This window comes from Phocoena phocoena, chromosome 2 (genome assembly GCF_963924675.1).
Source record: "Phocoena phocoena chromosome 2, mPhoPho1.1, whole genome shotgun sequence".
Classification (NCBI taxonomy): Eukaryota; Metazoa; Chordata; class Mammalia; order Artiodactyla; family Phocoenidae; genus Phocoena; species Phocoena phocoena.
In genome coordinates this window covers 83860445-83886264 of record NC_089220.1, presented here as the reverse complement: position 1 = coordinate 83886264, position 25820 = coordinate 83860445, and the positions used below count along the sequence as shown (strand labels likewise).

The window sequence follows — 25820 nt, the reverse complement described above, 5'->3', positions numbered from 1 at the left end:
ACTATCAAATAAGATTAAAATATGAAGGCACTTGCATGAACTCATACCTCTTTCTGGGGCATCTGGGTCTGAATGGGAGCACAAAGCAATGTATTCATCCCTATTAAGTAAAAAGAAAAACTATAGTCAATGACAAAAATATATATCACCAAGAGCCTGACTTCCCTTTTCTTAGGAATTTCATCAGCTACAAGTATTTACTAAAGTTTTTTCAGTTACTAAGTCCTTCCTAAATTTCACTGAGACTTTAAAATTTTCCCATTTTAGAGACGGAGAGTTCAGTGATTACTGTATTCTCTGTGTGATTAAAATATTTTTCGAATGTGGTAGAGATTTTTAGAAGGTGGGATTCTGAAAGTGGAAAGTGTGGACTACTTTTTTTCCTCCTTCACTTCTCCATTTTTATTTCCTGGATAGTTGAAGTTACATAGTGAAGAGTACCAACTGATAAGACCAAAATGTTAATAGCAAAGATGAACTTATTTGCAAAGCAGACAGACATAGACACAGAAAACAAATGTATGGATACCAAGCGGGGAAGGAAGGGTGGGATGGATTGGGAGATGGGGATTGACATACAAACACTACTACGTATAAAACAGATAACTAATGAGAATAGACTGTATAGCACAGGGAACTCTACTCAATGCTCTGTGGTGACCTAAATGGGAAGGAAATCCAAGGAAGAGGGGATATATACATACGTGTGGCTGATTCACTTTGCTGTACAGCAGAAACTAAGACAATATTGTAAAACAACTATACTCCAATTAAAAAAAACAAAAAAAGACCAAGATATTAGGGTAAGATTCTGAGGCATCTTTTATTCTATGTTAAGGAGTCTAAATGTTTCCAGGATGAGAGGTGCATTTTATAAAAATAATTCAAGAGAAGGAGAAGAAAGAAGATTCAAGAGAAGATAAACCAATGAGGAAGCTACTCTAAAAGTTCAGATACAACATGTTGAGAGTTTGTCTTAGGGCAAGAGACAATAAGAATGGAAATAAGGGATTAGACTCAAGACATTCTAGAACTAGAGATTGGTTCAAGATGGCGGAGTAGAAGAACGTGCACTCACTCCCTCTTGCGAAAGCACCAGAATCACAACTAACTGCTGTACAGTCATTGACAAGAAGACAGTGGAACTCACCGAAAAAGATACCCCACATCCAAAGACAAAGGAGAAGCCACAATGAGACGGTAGGAGGGCTGCAATCACAATATAATCAAATCCCATAACTTCTGGGTGGGTGACTCACAAACTGGAGAACACTTATACCACAGAAGTTCACCCACTGGAGTGAAGGTTCTGAGCCCAATGTCAGGTTTCCCAACCTGGGGCTCTGGCAAATGGGAGGAGGAATTCCTAGAGATTCAGACTTTGAAGTCTAGCGGGATTTGATTGCAGGACTTCGACAGGACTGGGGGAAACAGAGACTCCACTCTTGGAGGGCACACACAAAGTAGTATAGCATCAGGACCCAGGGGAAGGAGCAGTGACCCCATAGGAAACTGAACCAGACCTACCTGCTAGTGTCGGAGGGTCTCCTGCAGAGGCAGGGGGTGGCTGTGGCTCACCATGAGGACAAGGACACTTGCAGCAGAAGTTCTGAGTACTCCTTGGCGTGATGCCTCCCAGAGTGCACCATTAGCCCCACCAAAGAGCCGGGTAGGCTCCAGCGTTGGGTCGCTTCAGGCCAAACAACCAACAGGGAGGGAACCCAGCTCCACCCATCAGCAGACAAGCGGATTAAAGTTTTACTGGGCTCTGCCCACCAGAGCAACACCCAGCTCTACCCACCACCAGTCCCTCCCATCAGGAAACTTCCACAAGCCTCTTAGATAGCCTCATCCACCAGAGGGCAGACAGCAGAAGCAAGGAGAACTACAATCCTGCAGCCTGTGGGACAAAACCACATTCACAGAAAGATAGACAAGATGAAAAGGCAGAGGGCTATGTACTAGATGAAGGAACAAGATAAAACCCCAGAAAAACAACTAAATGAAGTGGAGATAGGCAACCTTCCAGAAAAAGAATTCAGAATAATGATAGTGAAGATGATCCAGGACCTCGGGAAAAGAATGGAGGCAAAGATCGAGAAGGTGCAAGAAATGTTTAACAAAGATTTAGAAGAATTAAAGAACAAACAAACAGAGATGAACAATACAATAACTGAAATGAGAACTACACTAGAAGGAATCAATAGCAGAATAACTGAGGCAGAAAAACAGATAAGTGACCTGGAAGACAGAATGGTGGAATTCACTGCTGCAGAACAGAATAAAGAAAAAAGAATGAAAAGAAATGAAGACAGCCTAAGAGACCTCTGGGACAACATTAAATGTAACAACATTCACATTATAGGGGTCCCAGAAGGAGAAGAGAGAGAGGAAGGATGCAAGAAAATATTTGAAGAGATTATAGTCGAAAACTTCCCTAACGTGGGAAAGGAAATAGCCACCCAAGTCCAGGAAGCCCAGCGAGTCCCATACAGGATAAACCCAAGGAGAAACAAGCTGAGACACACAGTAATCAAATTGGCAAAAATTAAAGACAAAGAAAAATTATTGAAAGCAGCAAGGGAAAAACAACAAATAACATACAAGGGAACTCCCATAAGGTTAACAGCTGATTTCTCAGAAGAAACTCTACAAGCCAGAAGGGAGTGGCATGATATATTTAAAGTGATGAAAGGGAAGAACCTACAACCAAGATTACTCTACCCGGCAAGGATCTCATTCAGATTCGATAGAGAAATCAAAAGTTTTACAGACAAGCAAAAGCTAAGAGAATTCAGCACCACCAAACCAGCATTACAGCAAATGCTAAAGGAACTTCTCTAAGTGGGAAACACAAGAGAAGAAAAGGACCTACAAAAACAAACCCATAACAATTAAGAAAATGGTAACAGGAACATACACATTGATAATTACCTTAAACGTGAATGGATTAAATGCTACAACCGAAAGACACAGGCTTGCTGAATGGATACAAAAACAACACCCATATATATGCTGTCTACAAGTGACCCACTTCAGACCTAGGGACACATACAGACTGCAAGTGAGGGGATGGAAAAAGATATTCCATGCAAATGGAAATCAAAAGAAAGCTGGAGTAGAAATACACATATCAGATAAAATAGACTTTAAAATAAAGAATGTTACAAGAGACAAGGAAGGACACTACATAATGATCAAGGGATTAATCCAAGAAGAAGATATAACAATTATAAATACATATGCACCCAACATAGGAGCACCTCAATACATAAGGCAACTGCTAACAGCTATAAAAGAGGAAATCGACAGTAACACAATAATAGTGGGGGACTTTAACACCTCACTTACACCAATGGACAGATCATCCAAAATGAATATTAATAAGGAAACACAAGGTTTAAATGCCACAATAGACCAGATAGATTTAGTTGATCTTTAGGACATTCCATCCAAAAACAGCAGATTACACTTTCTTCTCAAGTGCACACGGAACATTCTCCAGGATAGATCACATCTTGGGTCACAAATCAAGCCTCAGTAAATTTAAGAAAATTGAAATCATATCAAGCATCTTTTCCGACCACAATGCTATGAGATTAGAAATCAATTACAGGGGAAAAAAATGTAAAAAACATAAGCACATGGAGACTAAACAATATGTTACTAAATAACCAAGAGATCACTGAAGAAATCAAAGAGGAAATAAAAAAATACCTAGAGACAAATGACAATGAAAACACGATGATCCAAAACCTATGGGATGCAGCAAAACCTGTTCTAAGAGGGAAGTTTATAGCAATACAAGCCCACCTCAAGATGTGGTACACATATACAATGGAATATTACTTAGCCATAAAAAGGAACGAAATTGGGTCATTTGTAGAGACGTGGATGGATCTAGAGACTGTCATACAGAGTGAAGTAAGTCAGAAAGAGAAAAACAAATATCGTGTATTAACGCATCCATGTGGAACCTATAAAAATGGTACAGATGAACCGGTTTGCAGGGCAGAAATAGAGACACAGATGTAGAGAACAAACGTATGGACACCAAGGGGGGAAAGTGGGGGTGGGGGTGGTGGTGTGATAAATTGGGAGAATGGGATTGATATATATACACTAATATGTATAAAATGGATAACTAATAAGAACTGCTGTATAAAAAAATAAATAAATAGAGTGGAAGTTGAAAAAAGAGAAAGAAAAAAAGACATTCTAGAACTGAAATCTAAAGGTTTAGGTAACAAACTGGATGTTGGAAATAAGGAAGGGACTGAAGATGCTATAATGAAACAGGAAATACATTTAAAAATTCTTAAGTTTAAAGGTAACTATTTAGAATATTTCAAAGAGTTTATGGCAACCTCGACTGAATATGATGAAGTAGTTGTGGGCTTTTTATTAAAGCTTTATTTACATATCCAGCTTCCATTCTTGTCATTTACTTAACAAATATTGTTTCAGAACCTATTATGTGCCCCAGAACTCAACCATATACTAAAGCACAAAGAACAAGACAAAATTTCTGGACTCAAAAGAGCTCCTAGTTTAATAAGAGAGCCAAAAGTAAATACCTAAAATACAGCATGATAAATTCTACAATAGGGACTTCCCTGGTGGCACAGTGGTTACGAATCTGCCTGCCAATGCAAGGGACAGGGGTTTGAGCCCTGGTCTGGGAAGATCCCACAGGCCGTGGAGCAACTAAGCCCGTGCACCACAACTACTGAGCCTGCACTCTAGAGCCCGCGAGTCACAACTACTGAGCCCACAAGCCCTAGAGCCCGTGCTCCACAACAAGAGAAGCCACCGCAATGAGAAGCCTGTGCACCACAACGAAGAGTAACCCCCACTTGCGGCAACTAGAGAAAGCCTGTGCGCAGCAACAAAGGCCCAACGCAGCCAAAAATAAAAATAAATAAATTTATATTAAATAAAACCTACAATAGACTAAGAAATAAAAGGGGTGTTGTAAGAGCACAAAACAGAGTGACTAACTCCTTGGTTTTGTCAGTGAAGGCTTGATTTAAGCCAGTATTACTTAACGTATGTTGCCAGATGGTGAACTGCTTATTATCAATTAATTAATTCATTTTGAGATAAGGAGCTTGCACCTGATGTAAAATTCCTTTCATCAGTAGAGCTTTGCTAAGAAAAAAATGCCGCTAACTAAACAGTAGCTTACTGCCATAGTTGGTTTACATTCTATTGCAAGTTCCTTTTCTGTCAAGGACTATAACAGTTTGTGGACTGGCTACTTTGAAAGCACTAAAGTTAAGCTAAGTGAAAAGCTAAGTTAAGTGAAAGATGAGAAGACTGTTAGACAAACTGTATTAGGAAGATCACTTTAGGCAGAGGAAATAGCATTTACAAATGGATACAGGCAGGAAAAAAGTCCACATGGGAAACTGCAAGTAGTTATTCATGGGCTAGAGCACAGGATGCCTATAAAGGGCTGGAGATAAACTTGGAGAAAAAAACAAGCCAAATTATAAAAGGTTTTCCAAGTTTATGCTAAAGAGTGTGGGTTTTATCCGGTATGCAAAATAGTGTCACTGAACAATTGTAAGCTGGGAGGTAATATGATAAGATTTAGAAATATGTAGAATGGACTAGAAGGATAAGAAACTAAATACAATAGCTCAAGAAAGAACAGCGAGGACTTGAATTCAAATACAGGCAGAAGGAACAGAGAATAACTAACAGATGGGCCAGATATTTTGGAGACAGAATTGAAAGAGAATAGGGCCTGAGGAATTCCCTGGTGGTCCAGTGGTTAGGACTCCTCGCTACCACTGCAGGAGGTCCAGGTTCGATCCCTGGTCTGGGAACTAGGATACCGCAAGCCGCACAGCCAGAAAAAAAGAAAAAAAAAATCAAAGAGAATAGGGCCAAATGGATATGGGGAAAGGAGGAAAAGGTAAAACATGACTCAATTCCTGACTTGAGCGAATGACAGTGAGTGAGAGTTCAAGACAGAGAACAACAGGAACAGCAGGTTTGAAAGAAATATTAGTAAGTTTGTGAAATTTTAAATTAAAGATTTTGTGTAAAGAAGAACACTTTCTCTACATTTTTTGTTCATGGTTCTCTTACATACTACTTTTCAAGGAATCTAGATAAAGAGAAAAACGTATGATAAGAAAAGTACTCTGATCATACTCACCAGTTATCTCACAGTAGTTATCTTCTGGATTCTTATTCCTAAAAATTATAAAGTAATTTAAAAATCTATACTCTGGACAATTACCAAGAATCACAACAGTTGAAAGAGTAGGGTAGGCAATAGGTTTTCGCAGGGTGACTGGCAGAAAACTCCAAAGACATCTTTAAAAAAAGACTCATCTGGGCTTCCCTGGTGGTGCAGTGGTTAAGAATCCTCCTGCCCAACACAGGGGACACGGGTTTAAGCCCTGGTCCGGGAAGATCCCATATTCCTCACAGCAGCTAAGCCTGTGAGCCACAACTGCTGAGCCTGCGCTCTAGAGCCCCGGAGCCACAACTACTGAGCCCACGTGCCACAACTACTGAAGCCCACACGCCTAGAGCCAGTGCTCTGCCACAAGAGAAGCCACTGCAGTGAGAAGCCCGCACTGCAATGAAGAGTAGCCCCGGCTCCCCACAAATAGAGAAAGCCTGAGCGTAGCAACGGAGACCCAACGCAGCCAAAATTAAAATAAATTAAAAAAAAAAAACAACGAAAAAATGAATGACCTGTAAAGCAACTCATTTTCTAGAAATTTAGCTTTAAAAAAAAAAGGTAAGTCAAAGGAAACAACCCAGGGAATTCCCTGGCAGTCCAGCGGTTAGGACTCCGCGCTTCCACTGCAGGGGACCTGGGTTCAATCCCTGGCTGGGGAACTAAGATCCAAGGGCGTGGCCAAAAAAAAGTTAACCCAAATGTCCGTCAATCGGGAGCTGACTAAATGTTGGTGCAGACATACAACAGATTATAATAGACTGAGGTAGATCTACATGTAACAACATGGAAAGTGCCAAAGACATTGAGTGATCCCATTTTTGTCTTGTCTAAAAAAAAAAAAGCTAAAGATAAACCATGCACTTGGTTATACATATAAAATTTCTGCAAGGACATCCAAAATTATCAACAGTGGTTATCTGTGAGGAGCCTAAGTAATATGGCCTAGAGATTTTTCTGTGTCAATATATAAAGAGAATCTTTTTTTGTTTTTCCAGCTCAACACTAGTCAATTACATGGAAAAACTGTAATTTATTTAACCAGTCCCTTACTGATGGACCTTTAGGATCTTTTACATCTTTTACTATTAAAATAAATGTTACAGTGAATAACTTTATATCATCATTTCACACATTTACAAGTGTATTGGTAAGATAAATTCAGAGATGAAATCTCTGAGCCAAAGAGCATGTGCATTTAAAATTTTGAATGATATTGCCAATTGCCTTCTACAATATATACCCACTAGCAATGAGACTTTTTACCTATATTCTTAACTGATTAGATGAAAAATTATGTCTCAATATAGTCTGTTTGTATTTCTCTTATGATTAAGATAAGCATGTTTTCATTTGTTCAAGCCTACTGCTATTTAATTTTTGTATTAATGTTATAATAAGAAAAACTAGTTTAATGAAAAAAATCTGAGGACTTGGTATTTATTGTTTTGTACTAGCTCGTGTATTTGAGGATTTATATATGAAAGTAGAATGTTTCATCCCTCTTAATAGGATAAGGTGTACAATGCACATACTTATCAACTATAGCAGTATATTAAATTATGCAAAGAATTTGTTTTCTAAATTAATCCTAAGTATTCCACAAAAGGGAATGGAAATAAAAAACAAAAAGAATTTTAACTTTAAAAACACTTCATTTAGGGCTTCCCTGGTGGTGCAGTGGTTGAGAGTCCGCCTGCCGATGCAGGGGACACGGGTTTGTGCCCCGTTCTGGGAAGATCCCACATGTCATGGAGCGGCTGGGCCCGTGAGCCATGGCTGCTGAGCCTGCGCATCCGGAGCCTGTGCTCCGCAATGGGAGAGGCCACAACAGTGAGAGGCCTGCGTACCACAAAAAAAAAAAAAAAAACACACTTCATTTAATAGGAATAAACAAGTTTTAAAGTATAATTTACATCACATTTTTTTACTTACTGCATAAATAGGACATTTCCTCCTGCTTCTGTTTCTATAAATAGAGAAAAGATTAAAGTTTTTCAATAATACACTGATTAAGCATTAGAAAAATTGCATAAGGAAATTAACAATAAAAAAAAATACCAACGATGTACCTTTCATTCTGCCCCCCATGGCTCAAGTTACACTTTTTTTTTTTTTTACATCTTTATTGGAGTATAATTGCTTTACAATGGTGTGTTAAGTTTCTGCTTTATAACAAAGTGAATCAGTTATACATATACATATGTTCCCATATCTCTTCCCTCTTGCGTCTCCCTCCCTCCCACCCTCCCTATCCCAACCCTCCAGGCGGTCACAAAGCACCAAGCTGATCTCCCTGATCTCCCTGGCTATGTGGCTGCTTCCCACTAGCTATCTACCTTACATTTGGTAGTGTATATATGTCCATGCCTCTCTCTCGCTTTGTCACAGCTTACCCTTCCCCCTTCCCATAGCCTCAAGCCCATTCTCTAGTAGGTCTGTGTCTTTATTCCTGTCTAACCCTTAGGTTCTTCATGACATTTTCCCCCTTAAATTCCATATATATGTGTTAGCACACGGTATTTGTCTTTCTCTTTCTGACTTACTTCACTCTGTATGACAGACTCTAGGTCTATCCACCTCATTACAAATAGCTCAATTTCATTTCTTTTTATGGCTGAGTAATATTCCATTGTGTATATGTGCCACATCTTCTTTATCCATTCATCCGATGATGGACACTTAGGTTGTTTCCATCTCCAGGCTATTGTAAATAGAGCTGCAATGAACATTTTGGTACATGACTCTACAAGTTACACTTTTTGAGCAATAAGATGGATACTAAGTTATACCAATTATCTGGTTAGATAACCACAGCATAATTATATAGACAACAGATTTAGCAGGGATTGCAGTAACAAATTTACCTGAAATTTCTGACTTTTTCACTATTTTCATATGAGGGTCTGTCTGGAATACTCTAGAAAACAAAATAAAGATTACTGAAAATCTGCAAGGTTTTTTTTTTTTTTTTTAAATAGTGTGGCTTGTAGGATCTTAGTTCCCTGACCAAGGATAGAACCTGTGCCCCCTCCAGTGGAAGCACAGAGTCCTAACCACTGGACTGCCATGGAATTCCCTGGCAATGTTTTATTGGGTAGGCCAAAAAGTGCCTTCGGTTTTTTAAGTAAAAATAAAAGATACATTTTTCATCTTCACCAAGGACTTTATTGAACAACGTATTTACCCTTTTTTGTTCCACTACCTTCTGCCATTTTTCAGACAACTTCATAATTCCATCTTCCCAAAAGATGGATCTTTTTGAGCAAAGTATTGTTCCAGGTGCCTTTTACAGTCTTCCAGGGGATTGAAATTTTTTCCATTAAGAGAATGTTGTAAAGACCAAAATGAATGGAAATCCAAAGGTGCAATGTCTAGTGAATATAGCGGATGAATCAGAACTTCCCATACAAGTTTTGACAGTTTTTGCCCGGTCATGAAAGAAACATGCAGTCTTGTGTTACCCTGATGGAAGATTATGCGTTTTCTGTTGACTAATTCTGGACTCTTTTCGTCGAGTGCTGCTTTCAGTTGGTCTAATTGGGAGCAGTACTTGTTGGAATGAATCGTTTGGTTTTCTGGAAGAAGCTCATAATAGAGGACTCCTTTCCAATCCCACCATATACAGAACATCAACATCTTTGGTGTGGTTGGTGGTGGTTCATTTCACTTGCCCAAGATCTCTTCCGTTCCACATTATTGTACAGTATCCACTTTTCATTGCTCATCACAATTTGTTTTAAAAATGGAACATTTTCATTATGTTTCAGTAGAGAATCGCATGCAGAAATATGGTCAAGAAAGGTTTTTTTGCTTAACTTATGTGGAACCCAAACATCAAAGCTATTCACATAACCAAGCTGGTGCAAATGATTCTCAACGCTTGATTTGGATATTTTGAGTATGTCGGCTATCTCCCTCATGGTATAACGCTGACTGCTCTCAATTATTGTTTCGATTTGATTGCTATCAACTTCAACTGGTCTACCTGACCATGGAGCATCATCCAGTGAGGAACCTCTAGCATGAAACTTCGCAAACCACTTTTGACACGTTCGATCGATCACAGCACCTTCTCCATACATTGCACAAATCTTTTTTTTGCGTTTCACTTGCTTTTCTACCTTCTTAAAATAAAGCATAATCTGACGAAAATGTTGCTTTTTTTCTTCCAACTTCAATATTAAAATGGCTATACAAAAATTCACCAATTTTGGGCTTCCCTGGTGGCGCAGTGGCTGAGAGTCCGCCTGCCGATGCAGGGGACACAGGTTCGTGTCCCGGTCCCGGAAGATCCCGCATGCCGCAGAGCGGCTGAGCCCGTGAGCCATGGCCGCTGAGCCTGCGTGTCCGGAGCCTGTGCTCCGCAACGGGAGAGGCCACAGCAGTGAGAGGCCCGCATACCGCAAAAAAAAAAAAAAAATTCACCAATTTTAATAAGTCTTTTTAAAAATGCATGCTGATATAACAGCTGTCACATACAATCTAACAAAATTGTTTCGAATGAAGTTAAAGACACTAAGTGCTACTAGAGCCATCTTACAGAAAAAACGGAATGAACCTTTTGGCCCACCCAATAAAAGCATATTTTATGACTGAACTGGATTTATCCCAGGAATGCTAAGATAACTCAACACCCCAAAATTTGTTTTATCATATTAAAGATTAAACTGGGAAAAACTCTAGTTATTTTAATAGATGGTCAAAAACATTTATAAAATCCAATATCCATTCTTGTTTAAACAAAAATCTGCAACAATAAATTTAACCAACAATAAAGGGAGAATAGGTGTACTGATTTTAACAAATGTAAATTGGCTGAGCTACCCTATTAAAAAATGGCTATTGACTAAATTTTTTAAAATTTTAAACTCAATCTACAACCTGTAAGTTACAAATTAAAATTTTTCACAGCTAAAAATTATCTGTGGACAAACAACAGAAAAGATAATTATGAAGTCATCCAACACATTAACTAAGTTTCATAGCAATAAAGTATTAGAACTAAACAAGGTTGCTATCATACAGTAGGAGGAAAGTTATCAATGAAAACTAACAATGAATAAACCAAATTACATGTAAAAAAAAGAAGTCAGAGGAAAAAAATGAAAGAAATACAAAGAAGAAAATGCAGAAATATATTTAGATGCCTTAAGATCCAAATTTTAGAACACCACATATTAGGTACACAAAGAGTAAGTTGTAAATGTATATAATTAATAAAACATATTTAGCAAACATATGGAGACACCTAACTGAAAGGGCAAAATAATTCTTTCCTCCATATTTATCTTTCTGGATATTTATCTTAATTATGGTTGTTCCTTGCTCTCTCATTTTTTTTTTCAACCTATATAGTATCTGTGACACAAGGAAAGCTTTCAAAGGTACAATCTGTTGCAAAAATGATTTATGAACCAAGAAAGACACATGCTTTAATAACACAAAATTTAAAGGGTTTAACCAAACAAAAACTTTAAAATATTTTCTTCAATATCGTCTGGGTAGACAAGGAAATAAAAAATGAAATGTTTCAAAATGAGAAGGAAAAAAAAGCATAAATGAACAAAATGTAGAAAAAATAGTAATGAAAAATAAAGTACAAATTAAAATAACTAAGATAACAATAAAATCAGCTAAAATTAAGTGCTAAAATCTAATCTTTACAGTGCCTTAGGAAAAAAAGGGTACATTACTAGAGGTACTAAAACCAATAACAAAAATGTAATAATGACTATGTAACCATTGCTTCTTTTAAGTCCGGCAATTCTACTTTGGGGACTATAATCCCAAGGAAGTAACTCAAAAGAGAAAAGGTAATTTACACAAAAATATCTAACACAGCACAAGGAACAATCAAATGCTTAACAGAAAATTTAAAATAGTTATTTTTACATTAACATTAATATTCCTAAAGAAAACATGTAAGGAAATTCCCTAACAGTCCAGTGGTTAGGACTCAGTGCTTTCACCAAGTAGCCTGGGTTCAATCCCTGGTCAGGGAGCTAAGATCCACAAGCCAAGTGGCGCAGCCAGAAAAATCAAAAAAACAAAAAAACAGCACGTGAAGGAAAAGTCAGTCTGAAACAAAGGGAAGAAAATGAGTTATTAAATCAAACCTTGGTCACACCTATTCAAGGAGTATACTGGGAGTATACAGACAGAATCATTCAAGGCTTGCAACAGGTGTGTATGTACCTACTGTGGACATGGATTCATTAGCCTGGTGCCATTAAACATTCTGAACCATTCAAATAACTAACAGTTCAGATTCCATGATCAGCAAGCCATATTTACATTATAATTTACTTTCTTAGGTAGAATGCCTATAAGGAATGTATTGATCTACTCAAATAAGGGTTCTGATTCATTTGATTTGGTTCTCATGATATATTTAGTAGTAGCATTCTTATTTATACACAAATATCTAGTGAATCTGTTTAGTAGAAGTCCATCTCTAAGAGATAGGCCCATTTTTGGTACAGAAAAAAACAATATGGAGTCTGCAAAGCCAAGGGCAAGATCTAGGAAGACAGTAGCAACGTCACCAAGGAATATACCACCTAGGGAAGTCTACTGGCAGGCAATAGCTAGTCTTCCCTGATAATACCAAATCTTACTATGTCTTTCCCACCCCCCACTCCAAGAATTCAATACATATGAAATATTGACAACTCATGTTTATCCAGGAAGACGTTAATTGATTTGTGGATAAAAGATGGATAGAAAAGAAGTATAAAACAATTAAAATTACTATCAATCGACAACAATGAATTTATATTTCAGAAGGTACCTACTGTTTGGAACTACTCAGTAACAGAAAGATGTCACATAGTCTGCAGCTAAGTGGGAATCCCCTTCTTCACCCCTTACCAACATTTACTTACTACTCCTCTAAGGAAAAGAAGAAAACATGTTCCCAATAGCCCCACAACTGAAATCCTGGGCAACTATAAACTTACCCTAATGCAAAATCATGTTTTATATGGCAAATACAGAATTGAATTTCTTTAATCTGTCTGATCCTAAAGGTTTGTTAAGATAAAGAATTCGGAGGAGAGAGAGGAACAAATGAGGAATGGGAAACAATGCAGATCAAAGCCCAGGACTTTCCTAGGAAGATTTCTGGACAAGAAACAATCAAGCCTCATCCTAAAATGTTTAAATTCAAGGTTAAATTGATCTAGGAGCTCACCTCACAATAGGCCAAGTTAAAGAAATCTGAATTATACAGAAAATAAAATTTGAAGAAGGTGATACTAAGTAGACAAGCTATCTTTATGATAACTAAAAGGAGAGCCTGTTTACAAAAAGACAGGTACCCTGGAACACCATTACATCCCCTCTCCCTCCACAGAAATGTCTTGAAAATAGGTGGTTCAGGAAAACCCAACCCATTCAATGATGAGTAAAAAGTATACAATCTATAAGGACACCATAAGATTAAAAGAAAGCAAAGTATAACATAACTTAACATAAGAAAAACACTCAGAAAAATGTTGTCCCAGAGAAAATGAAAATTGTATGCATACAGTTTTTTATGGACTTAAAAAACATAACAAATCAATCATCTCTATCAAAGACAGAAATGAAAGCAGAAATACAAGAACTCAAGGAAAAGATGGTAAGAAAACAGGAAATGACACACAAATAGATGAAACTCATGAAAGAAGCAGAAGAAAAAATATAATCATCACAGAATGAAGGCAAAACTGGAAGAGACATAAGGGTAAGTAAGTATCTTGGAAAATATGGTAAAGGACATAGAAAAAAATTTTAACTGAACAAAGTAAAAGAAAATAAAAGGACTTAAGAGAGAATATAATACAGAAGAAAAGCAAAGAATCTAAACATAATTTGTGTTTCTAAATTATGGAGTCCCTAACGAAATTTAAATAATGAAATAGAGAAAGATATTTAAAGGTTAATTCAATATTCAAGACCCAAAACAGTCAAAATAAAGATGTATCCAAGTAAAGTCAATAAACTTCAAAGATAAAGGAAAAAAAAATCTGTTAGGTAGCCTGTCAAAGAGATCTAGTTGTTTATGAGGGGGAAAAATCATGCTCTCCTCTGACTTGTTCATAGAAACAATCAATGCCAGAAGATACAGAATCACATTAACAAGTTCCTTAAAGAAAATGTGGGGTGGTGTTGGGATGAATTGCGAGACTGGGATTGACATACATACACTAATATGTATAAAATAGATAACTAGGGGCTTCCCTGGTGGCGCAGTGGTTGAGAGTCCGCCTGCCGATGCAGGGGACATGGGTTCGTGCCCCGGTCCGGGAAGATCCCACATGCTGCGGAGCGGCTGGGCCCATGAGCCATGGCCGCTGAGCCTGCGCGTCCGGAGCCTGCGCTCCGCAACAGGAGAGGCCACAACAGTAAGAGGCCTGCATACCGCAAAAAAAAAAAAAAGATAACTAATAAGAACTGCTGTATAATAAACAAAAACAAAAAAAAACCCTCAGTGACTTTGGTGTTTGATAAAAAAACAAAAACAAAAACAAAACATATTCAAAGTGAAAAAAAGAAAATGTGAACTTAAGATTTTATATCCAGCTAAATCTTCAAGTATAAAGGCTATGACTAACAGTCTGAGCGCCCAAGAACTCAGGGAGTATTGCTTCAATGAGCCTTTCTTGGGAAAACATAAGAGAAAAAGCTTTGGCCAACCAAGAGATAATTAGGGCAACTATAGTAATAGAACTGATATGAACATTTAAATATATAGAATACAACTAAGACACAAATGTGACAGATGACCTAATGTCAAATACCCAGAGAGAAATAGAGAGATAAGACAGTGAGAGAAAGGGAGAAAGAGATATAATACAACTTAAAAAAAAGGTGGGGTGAGGGAAGAACTTCCCTGGTAGTCCAGTGGTTAAGACTTCGTGCTCCCAATGCTAGGGGACCACGTTCGATTCCTGGTCAGGGAACTAAGATCCCACATACTGCAACTAAGCCCGCATGCCCCAACGAGAGCCACACGTCGCAACTACTGAGCCCACGCACTCTAGAGCCCGCACACCACAACAAGAGAAGCCCACACGCCGCAACGAAGACCCAGCGTGGCCAAAATAAATAATAAATAAATAAATAAAATTTTAAAAAAAGATGGGTAGGGAATGGGGGGAGAAAATGAGAGGAAGAAGTAGGCCAATAACTTCATCCATTATAAATGCCAAAGGATATCATATAATACAATGAAGTTTTATTTGAAGTTTAAGCATATTTAATAGTACAAAAGTATATTATTAAGTAAAATTGGGTTGGGAGAGAGGAAACAGACTAACTTTACCATTGCTCATACATGGTCAAACATTACACAAAGATATACCACAAAAATATAACAAAGGCAGAAATTTTAACATCAGTCTAGGTAGAATTTGGGTCAAAAAGCAATAAAGCAAGGATGAATATTTCATAATGCTAGAAAGTGCAATCCCGAATGAAGATATAACAGTGATGACTATGCACCAATAAACATAGAATAAACATTCATAAAGAAGAACTACTGGAAAGAGTAGGATGCACTGTCAGTTACAGACTAATTTACCTCTCTCATAATTCATGCAGATTAAAGTGACTAAAATTATATAAAATTACAGAAGACCCAAATAACATGCATAAAATGGATATATTTGATATATATCAAATTCTACACCCTAAAATACAAAATGTACCTTCTGTTCAAGTGGATGGATCATTCACAGAAACTGATCATATACAAGACCACACAGAAAATTTCAATAAAAATCAAAATAATACAAATTAGCATTCTCTCACTACAATATAACTGAAAATTAATGACCACAAGATGTCTTTACCACCTAGATATGAATGTTAAAGTTCTCAATTAAACAACTCTTCAATCAATGAGGAAATACAAATATACTGCTCAGCATCAAGAAAATAATCATAAAAACATTACATATAAGAATTACATTAAATTAATAACTTAGGGAGAAGTGATATCTTTATGATATTAAATCTTTTTATTCAGAAACTTGTCTTCATTTGCACAATTCTTTTTTTTTTCCTTTTTTTGGCTATGCCACAGGGCATCTGGGATCTTAGTTCCCCGACCAGGGATCAAACTTGTGTCCCCTGCAGTGGAAGTGTGGAGTCCTAACCACTGGACCACCAGGAAAATCCCTGTACAGTTTATATTCTTTTATTATTATTATTATTTTTTTATATTCTTTTATTATTAAATTTACAGCAACTAAATATAATAGAAAAAGGACATTTACATTCTATCTGGTTATTATTTTTATATAGGAAATATATTAATTTCTAAATATTAATTTTGTATCCTGCTACTTCCTGTTTACAGAGGTATTTCAATTGATATTCTTGGATTTTCCTAATATTCAATTATTTAATCTGCAAAGGTGACAGATTTATCCCCATCTTTCCAATTTTTGTAACTCCATTTTCTTTCTCTAGTTTTTTTTTGTTGGTTAGCACCTCCAATACAATGTTAAATAGCAGCCGTAAGACATAGTTGTTTTGTTCTGGACTGTGAAGCGGATGCTTTCAGTGTTTCTCTTTTAAGCATAACAGCCTTTTAAATAACAATTTTCTAAAGCTTCTCTAATTGAAACACAAATTATCCAAATCAATTAGTACCAACACATTTGGTGTGACACACAAAAAGTATTACCTGTAACATTTTAATTATTTTTCTTTTCAACTTACTTTATAGTATCTGCAAAGCTGACTCGACGAGAGTTTTTCTTATTTCTCAAAGCATTGGATTCCTAAGGGCAGAGAATATATGGTATGATTTTTTTTTATATGGTATGATTTTTAATGAAACCACTGTGAATTAGGTCTCCAAGATTATGATAGACAGAGACCAGTTCTTATTCTGAATTAATGTGATATCATTAATTTTCATAATTAATCTGATTCTCCAAAAAATTCCAATATAGAAGCGCTTAACATGAACATGATTTTCAATGTGAAAATAAGCACAGTGACAAAAACAACATATTTAAGGAAGGTGATTACTATCCCTTACCTTTTCTCTCTCCTTTAAATGAATGGTTATTTTGCAATTAAGTAGAAGAAAGACTGGGAACAAACCAAGTGATATGTTGCCTATTATGGTAACCTTACTATACTATTTTCAAGATTAAAAAATTTTTTTTTAATTGCGGTAAAATACAATTCACATAAAATTTACCATCTTAACCACTTTTAAGAATTTTGATTTTGGGGGGGGTGGTGTGATGAATTGGGAGATTAGGATTGACATATATACATTAATACGTATAAAATGGATAACTAATAAGAACCTGCTGTACAAAAAAATAAAATTAAAAAAAAATTTTTTTAATTTTATTGTGGTAAGAACACTTAATCTACCCTCTTAACAGATTTTTAAGTGTACAATACAATACTGTTAACTATAGCAACAATGTTGTACAGCAGATCTCTAGAATTCATTCATTTTGCATAACTGAAACTTTATACCGTCGATTAGCAACTCCCCATTTCCCCCTCCTCTCTGTCCCTGGCAACCACTGTTCTCTGCTTCCATGAGTTTGACTATTTTAGACACCTCATATAAGTGGAATCATGCAGTATTTTTCCTTCTGTGACTATTTTACTTAGCATAACATACTGAAGCATCTTAACTGATTTTTAAATTAATTTATTTATTTCATTGCGGTGCACGGGCTTCTCAATGTGGTGGCTTCTCTTGTTGTGGAACATGGGCTCTAGACGTGCGGGCTTCAGTAGCTGTGGCTCACGGACTTAGCTGCTCTGCGGCATGTGAGATCTTCCTGGACCAGCACTCGAACTGGCGTCCCCTGCATTGGCAGGCAGATTCCCAACCACTGCGCCACCAGGGAAGTCCTTAACTGTTTTTAAGTGTACACTTCAGTAGTGTTAAGTACCTCTATATGGTCGTGCAACCAATCTCCAGAAATCTTTTCATCTTGCAAAACTGAAATTGTATATCCATTAAACAACTCCTCCTTTTCCCCGCCAACCTCCCCACAACCACAATTTTACGTTCTGTCTCTATGAATATGACTATTGTAGGTACTTCATAAGTGTAATTTATAAAGTATTTGTCTTTTTGTGACTGGTTTATTTCACTTAACATAATGTCCTCAAGGTTCATCCATGTTGCAGTATATACCAGAATTTCCTTTTTTTTTTTTAACATCTTTATTGGAGCATAATTGCTTTACAATGGTGTGTTAGTTTCTGCTTTACAACAAAGTGAATCAGCTATACATACACATATATCCCCATATCTCCTCCCTCTTGCATCTTCTTTCTTTTTTTAAGGCTGAATAATATTCCATAGACGCCACATTTTGTTTATCCATTCATCTATCAAAGGACTCTGGGTTGCTTCCACCTTTTGGCTACTGTGAATATCACTGCTATGAACAGTGGTATACATATCTTCAAGACCCTGCTTTCAATTCTTTTGGGTATACACCCAGAAGTGGAATTGCTGGATCATATGGTAATTCTATTTTAATTTTTGGAGGAACCACTGTTTTTTACAGCAGCTGCACCATTTACATTCCCACCAACAGTGCACAAGGGTTCCAATAACTCCACATCCTAGCCAACACTTTCTATTTTCTGTTTGTTTTCTGTTTTTAATAGTAGTCATCCTAATGGGTATGAGTTGATATCTTACTGTGGTTTTGATTTGCATTTCCCTAATGATTAGTGATGCTGAGCATCTTTTCATTATAATATACTACTTTTATTTTCCCTCATCTTCCTTAACAACGGCAAACATTTTTACTCACGTAGATACCGAACACAAAAAGCAAAAGACAAAAACAAATGAAATACATAGAGAATTTTAACTGTGCTAATTCTGGATAACTGAGGACAAGTTTTGTTAAAACAAAGAATCATCCTCTCTGTTAAGATCTTTGGCAGACATTACGGGCAGCTTTGAGCTTAATAATGACAATATTATGGACATAGTAAATACTACTATATTTCTTACTAAAAACCCCTGAAATTTGTGTGGTATATTGGAAAGAGCACTGAGTTAGAAATTAGGAGATTAGAGCTCCAATTTGAAGTTTGCCACTAACTGTGTGGGCTTAGACAAAACATTTAACATCTCTGGACCTCATATTTCTCATCTATATAATGAAGGAACTAGATTCAAGATTAGTATTGAGGTCCTGTTGTTTTTAAAGCTCTATGAGTCTATGAATCTGTAATTTACTCATTCAAACATTCATTAAATTAAAAAAACCCACACATACCAAATCCCATGCTGAGTGATGGAAAAAGACTGGTAAAGGAAACAATACAGTCCTTACTCTAATGCAGATTAATGGTGAAACAGATTAAAACAAAAAATCCACAAAAATATAAAATTCAAAGTGTAATGAGTGGTGTGAATAAAAACTGTATATAAAAAAATAATTTAGCCTGATAATCATGGAAGATTTCTTTGAGGAAGTACATTTGAGACCTGAAGGATTACTTAGTAGTCAGATGAAGAGTTGGGCAGAGGGAAAACATTCTAGGCAGAGCATGTGCAAAGGCCCTGAGGCAGGGAAAGGCTTGATGTATTTGAGAAATAGAAAGATAAGAGAGGCAGAAGTAGTGTAAGCACTCAGAATTATATGGTCTCCAAAACTATATGCATTTCATCCATCAACAAAATGTACTGAAAGTGAACTATATACCAGGCATAATATATTAAAAAACACATACGAAGTCCTGACCTCAGAGAGTTCTCAATTTAGAATGGACATTAGTAAACAATTACAATAGAAGATGTTAAGGGATGATTTTCTGAGAGAAATGATACCAAAACTGAGTCTTGAAAACAAATAGGAATTACCAGAGAAACAGGACTACAGGGCTTCCCTGGTGGCGCAGTGGTTAAGAGTCCGCCTGCCAATGCAGAGGACACAGGTTCGAGCCCTGGTCCAGAAAGATTCCACATGCCACGGAACAACTAAGTCTGTGAGCCACAATTACTGAAGCCCATGTGCCTAGAGCCCATGCTCCACAACAAAAGAAGCCACCGCAATGAGAAGTCTGCACACCGCAACGAGGAGTAGCCCCCGCTCGCCGCAACTAGAGAAGGCCCATGTGCAGCAACGAAGACCCAACGCAGCCAAAATTAATTAATAAATTTTAAAAATAGAGGACTAAAAATATATGATAAACCAAGTATGATAAAATATTAATTATAGAATCTAGGTAATGACTATATGAACATTCACCCTAAAATTCTTTCTACTTTACAGTGTGTTTGAAAAAAATTTTTTTAATAAAATATTGGCAGATAAATGAAGAATGAGGGACTAGCCATCTAGACAGAGGTAACATCACATGTAAATACCTGCAGGCTTGACAGTTCATGTCTGTTTGGGGAATGGTAAACAGTTCTGAATGGTGAGATACATGTATAAGAGTGGCAAGAAAGAAGTCTGGAAAAGCAAATAGGGGTTAAAAATCAAGAGTGCCAGCTTGCTCAAGTGTTTGAATTTTAACCTTAAGGCCATGGGATGCTTACTTGTACATATTCAGTTGAGAATCATTTATGACATTCTCCCTTCATATAGCTAATAAAGTTTCTAACTATTAAAAATATCACTGACAAAAAAAAAAATATATATATATATATATATATCACTGAGGGCTTCTGTGGTGGTGCAGTGGTTGAGAGTCTGCCTACCAATGCAGGGGACATGGGTTTGTGCCCCGGTCTGGGAAGATCCCACATGCCGTGGAGCGGCTGGGCCTGTGAGCCATGGCCGCTGAGCCTGCACATCCGGAGCCTGTGCTCCGCAATGGGAGAGGCCACAACAGTGAGAGGCCCGCGTGCCGCAAAAGAAAAAATCACTGAAAATAGTCATCCATAAAGCATTTGTACCAGAGACTTACCTGAACAGTTTCATTCCCATTCCCACCTCTGAGGTCCTGAAGAGGACTCCTTGGGGGTTTCAAAATCTAGAACAGAATTATTCAAGAAAATCTGCATTTCAAAATCTAGAACAGAATTATTCAAGAAAATCTGCAATGTCTATTAATAATCACTTCATTTCAAGTTATACCATGAGCAGAAAGGTAGAGATGCTAAAATTCCTGTAAAAACCTCTAAAACTCCTCAAACTCATATTGCTCAGTGGTATACTTTGTGGCTGCTTTAAATATTCAGCATCTATTCCCTTCTCCTCGCCCACATTCCCCAATTATTTTGCCTACTCTCATCCCATGTGGTCTCAGTAAAGCTCTACTCCAACTCTAGGATTCAACAGGTAGCCCTGGCTGAGAACAATCTGCACATGATATTCTTTTGTCAATAGTGACCGGTTTGGTAATGAGGACTTGACCCATATCAAGATATGGTCAAGACAATCAAGCCAACATGATTCAATCCTGAGTATTCTGTTTCCTTTGTGTTTTATCCTGAGGAAATAGACACTATTTTTCATTTAGGACTTGAACCTGGAAGTTGGGAGAGCTAGATGTACTGTAGTATTCACAGAGGGAGAGCCCGTTCTGATAATGGAGATTACCCAGAGAAAGGGATCAGAGTAAAAAGAATGAAATCCTAGTACTGGTGATCATGTCCAGTACTTTCACCATAAGTATATTTGTCACAGACATCTTTGCTGCAAACATTTTTGCTGCATAACTAACTGGCCGTAAGGCAATTTTGCTATAAAAGATAAAAGAGGGACATTAAAGAGGACATAATGAAACATGAAAAATGAATAAGAAAGTTAAAGACTTTATTGCAAGATATGAAATACTTGAATACATTTAAAATGTGTGTAGATTCATGGCAATACTGAGCAAATAACTGATTTTATTTTGTGGGTTGTACCTAAGCACTTGCCTTCTGTCTTTTGCTCATAGTATTTTATACATTTTTTAGTTTATTGATTCGTTCCCTTCATTTGGCATCGTGCTTTTTCATTTTCATTAAAATTTCTTTATTCATTAAGACAAATTATCAGTTTCCAAATACTAGGATACATATTTGTAACTGAGCTTTGTATTGCATTATAAAACCCTTCCACACAGTTGTTTGTTCTTGGCATAATGCCATATGTCTGTTGAGAGATGTTCCAAAATTCTGTGGGAGAAATGGGTTCAACTCTGCCTTGGAGACCTTGGCGTATCTCAGATTTATGTAATATAAAAATGAGAGTACTGCATCAATGAAGAAATGAAATCAAACTATCAATTAGTTATTTAACCTTTACAGCTAAATTGCACTGCTGCCAATTAGTTATGTGGCAAAACTGTTTGTGGCAAAGATACTTACAGTGAAAGTACCCTACAACCTCTGGTGCTACTGTTGGAACACCTGATTGGTTAAATTGTGCCTAACATCATCCCTATCTTTGGATTTTTTCAATTTCATAACCCAATAAATTTTGTGCTTAAATCAGTTTGAGTTGGATTATTGTGTGTCTTGCTACAGCTTTGTACACATTTAAATATATTTTTTAAACAGCTTTATTAAAGTATAATTTACACAGCATAGAATATATTAAATTACCATGAAACCCATAAAATAGGAATTTTAGTATATTTACAGAATTGTGTAATCAGGTTAAATTTTTTTTTTTTTTTTTGTGGTATGCGGGCCTCTCACTGTTGTGGCCTCTCCTGTTGCGGAGCACAGGCTCCGGATGCGCAGGCTCAGCGGCCATGGCTCACGGGCCCAGCCGCTCCACAGCATGTGGGATCTTCCCAGACCGAGGCACGAACCTGTGCCCCTGCATCGGCAGGTGGACTCTCAACCACTGTGCCACCAGGGAAGCCCAGGTTAAATATTTGAGTCTTTATCCAGAGAGCAACAGAAGCCAGGGGGGTTGGGATGGTGATGTCATTCAAAATTACTGTGGTATGTAGTCATTATTCAATAAAAGGTAACAATTATTAGCTCAAATAAGTGTTTCTTACTGAGGAATGTCGTCTTCTAACAGGTCTCTCTACATTGTCACTGAAAGAGGAAAAAAAATTTATATACACAGCGGTAAAAAACAATTTCTAACACCCATCATTACAACATCCCTTATGTGCTTTTAAATTGGTCATCACTTAACACTTGGCATCACTTTCACTTAATAAAATTTATATTACAAGACTTAAATTCAGTATTTAGAAAGTCAGTGTTTTAAAATACATATGGTATACCATAAGACTATCTCTTGAAAAACAATCAGTAAAACATAATTTACCATATTGATTTATATAAGCATAATTATAAGATAAATGGACCAAACGAAAAAAAAAAAAAAGAAAGGGAATTCTCTGGCGGTCCAGTGGTTAGGACTCAGTGCTTTCACTGCTATAGCTGTGGTTCAATCCCTGGTCAGGGAACTAAGATCCTGCAAGCCGCAGTGCAGCCAAAAAAAAAAAAAAGAGATAAATGGACCATAAATCAAGAGACTCTAGTTCTGGTTTTACTACAGTGTGATTTTTAGAGCAGGTTTTGAATATTCAACTGGCTATGGTAGCCAAACAGACAACTTAGTCTGGTTTCCTTCCTGCCTGGTTTGATCATCACAGCTATTATGTACTCTGCTCAGGTTAGTTGTTGCCAAGCAAGAATATGAGCCCAGTGTTGCACCACTTGATTTTTCAGGAAAAGCTGAAAATCTAATTATTGTATGAAATCTTGAAATTTTGGCAATTAATTCAAAAATTAAAAAACATTGTTTATTGTTTAGGCAATTTTTTCTTTGTCATATATATATATGCCTGTAGGCTGTAAACTGCCACTAGTTTGTGATGCCAACTTTAGACAAATCATTTCATTTCTTCGGGCCTCAATTTTCTCATCCTTAAATTGAAGAGATAGGAAGTGGTCTCTAAAGTCCCTCTCAGTTTTGACTCTAGATGAGTTTATATAAAGATATGGCAGGGAGTGCTGTGACTTTGTAACATTTACTTCTTTTCCCTGGAACAGACTGGGAAAACATTTCAGAAGTTATAAACATGTCTTACTAATTGGAAAAGAATCTTTCCCTGATAAAGAGTTGAACATTTTTAGCTGCATTTCCCAAACTTACTTTTCTTCATTAGCCTCTGAAGACATCCCATCCATTTTCGAAGAACAACTGTTTCTGTAACAAATACACAATATGAGAAAAGGTGAGAAAAAAGGAAGAGAAGTTGTAATCTGTGAAGAGATTAAGAGCAGAGCAGAGTTGTAATTAGGATTACTTTCTGTGGGAGAGCCAAAAAAAGTAAAAACTTCACTATGGGGCTATGAAACATGAGAAATTTTGAGGATTTTAAACTATTCTCTAATAATGACCAATCCTAGAAAATTCTCATATTCAAGAGGAAATCAGTGACTAACTCTGATTGGAATGATATGGACTTTAACGGTTCAAATAAAAATTTGTCCTAGTTTATATGAGTTTATGGATTATATAATAATTCAATCTCAAAATATAGTCAATCAGCTATCAAAATACTGATATTTGCGTAAAGTAGATTTGCATAAATGCATATTTATCTTATGAAAATTTAACTTTAAGTACTCGAGCAAAAAAAAATTTAAGGCATAAAAATAACATTTTAGGGGCTTCCCTGGTGGTCCAGTGGGTAAGACTCTGCACTCCCAATGCAGGGGGCCCAGGTTCGATCTCTGGTTGGGGAACTAGATCCCTTATCCTTCTGCAACTAAGTCTGCATGCTGCAACAAAGAGCTGGGGCAGCTAAAATAAATAAATAAATAAATAATTGAGGGAAAAAACATTTTAAACAGCGTAGTTGATTATGTTTACAATTTCACTCAATGAGTATCTGTCTTGGAAAGAGTGTGCAATAAGAAGCATAACCTGAAGTTTCTTTAACTGGTCTTATCTTCTACCTATCCATGCCTATATTTTCACTTTATGCATTTTAACCTTAGAACTTTATCCCTGGGTAAGAAAAAATTCCATTGCAGATTTCAAAAAATAGAATAGCTAGAGATTCTGACTCAACAATATGAGCATTTCTACTAAATACTAAATTAATACCACATACATATGGACTTCCCTGGTGGCACAGTGGTTAAGAATCCGCCTGCCAAGGCAGGAGACATGGGTTTGAGTCCTGGTCCGGGAAGATCCCACATGCCACAGAGCAACTAAGCGTGCGCCACAACTACTGAGCCTGCACTCTAGAGCCCGCGAGCCACAACTACTGAGCCCACGTGCCACAACTACTGGAGCCCACGTGCCACAACTACTGGAGCCCACGCGCCTAGAGCCCGTGCTCCGCAACAAGAGAATCTACTACAATGTGAAACCGGCGCACCGCAACAAAGACCCAAGGCAGCCAAAAATAAATAAATAGATGGATAGATAAAAAGACTAAAATACTTAGAAAAAAATAAAATACCACGTACACAAACTGTCAGAATCAATGTTCTTACACTTTTAGCAATAAGTAAAAAACCAAAACAACAAAAAAACAGGTACTTAAAAGATATCTTATTTTACATGCTTTCATCATATATAACAAGTCAAATTAAAGAATACTTCATAATGAACTTGAACCTGAAGTGAAAGTCTGCTTATTTTTCAGTATTGATTTATTTAATTAGCTGTTAATATAGATATAAGGTGATGGGTAT

At 36.8% G+C, this 25820-nt stretch overlaps 1 protein-coding gene and 1 non-coding gene across 2 annotated transcripts in view; one reads left to right on the top strand and one right to left on the bottom strand.

The window, feature by feature from the left end:
* The window catches only part of KNL1 (kinetochore scaffold 1), a 62264-nt gene that overhangs the window by 32798 nt on the left and 3646 nt on the right, over positions 1-25820 (bottom strand). The window contains 8 exon segments of the mRNA XM_065871706.1: positions 48-100; positions 6170-6207; positions 8138-8171; positions 9070-9122; positions 16916-16977; positions 21116-21181; positions 23150-23189; positions 24262-24309. Of these exon segments, the coding sequence (XP_065727778.1) occupies positions 48-100; positions 6170-6207; positions 8138-8171; positions 9070-9122; positions 16916-16977; positions 21116-21181; positions 23150-23189; positions 24262-24296 (381 nt within the window). The 5' untranslated portion in view covers positions 24297-24309.
* TRNAG-ACC (transfer RNA glycine (anticodon ACC)) lies at positions 5762-5834 on the top strand. The gene has a single exon. It is a non-coding gene; the product is annotated as a tRNA-Gly (tRNA).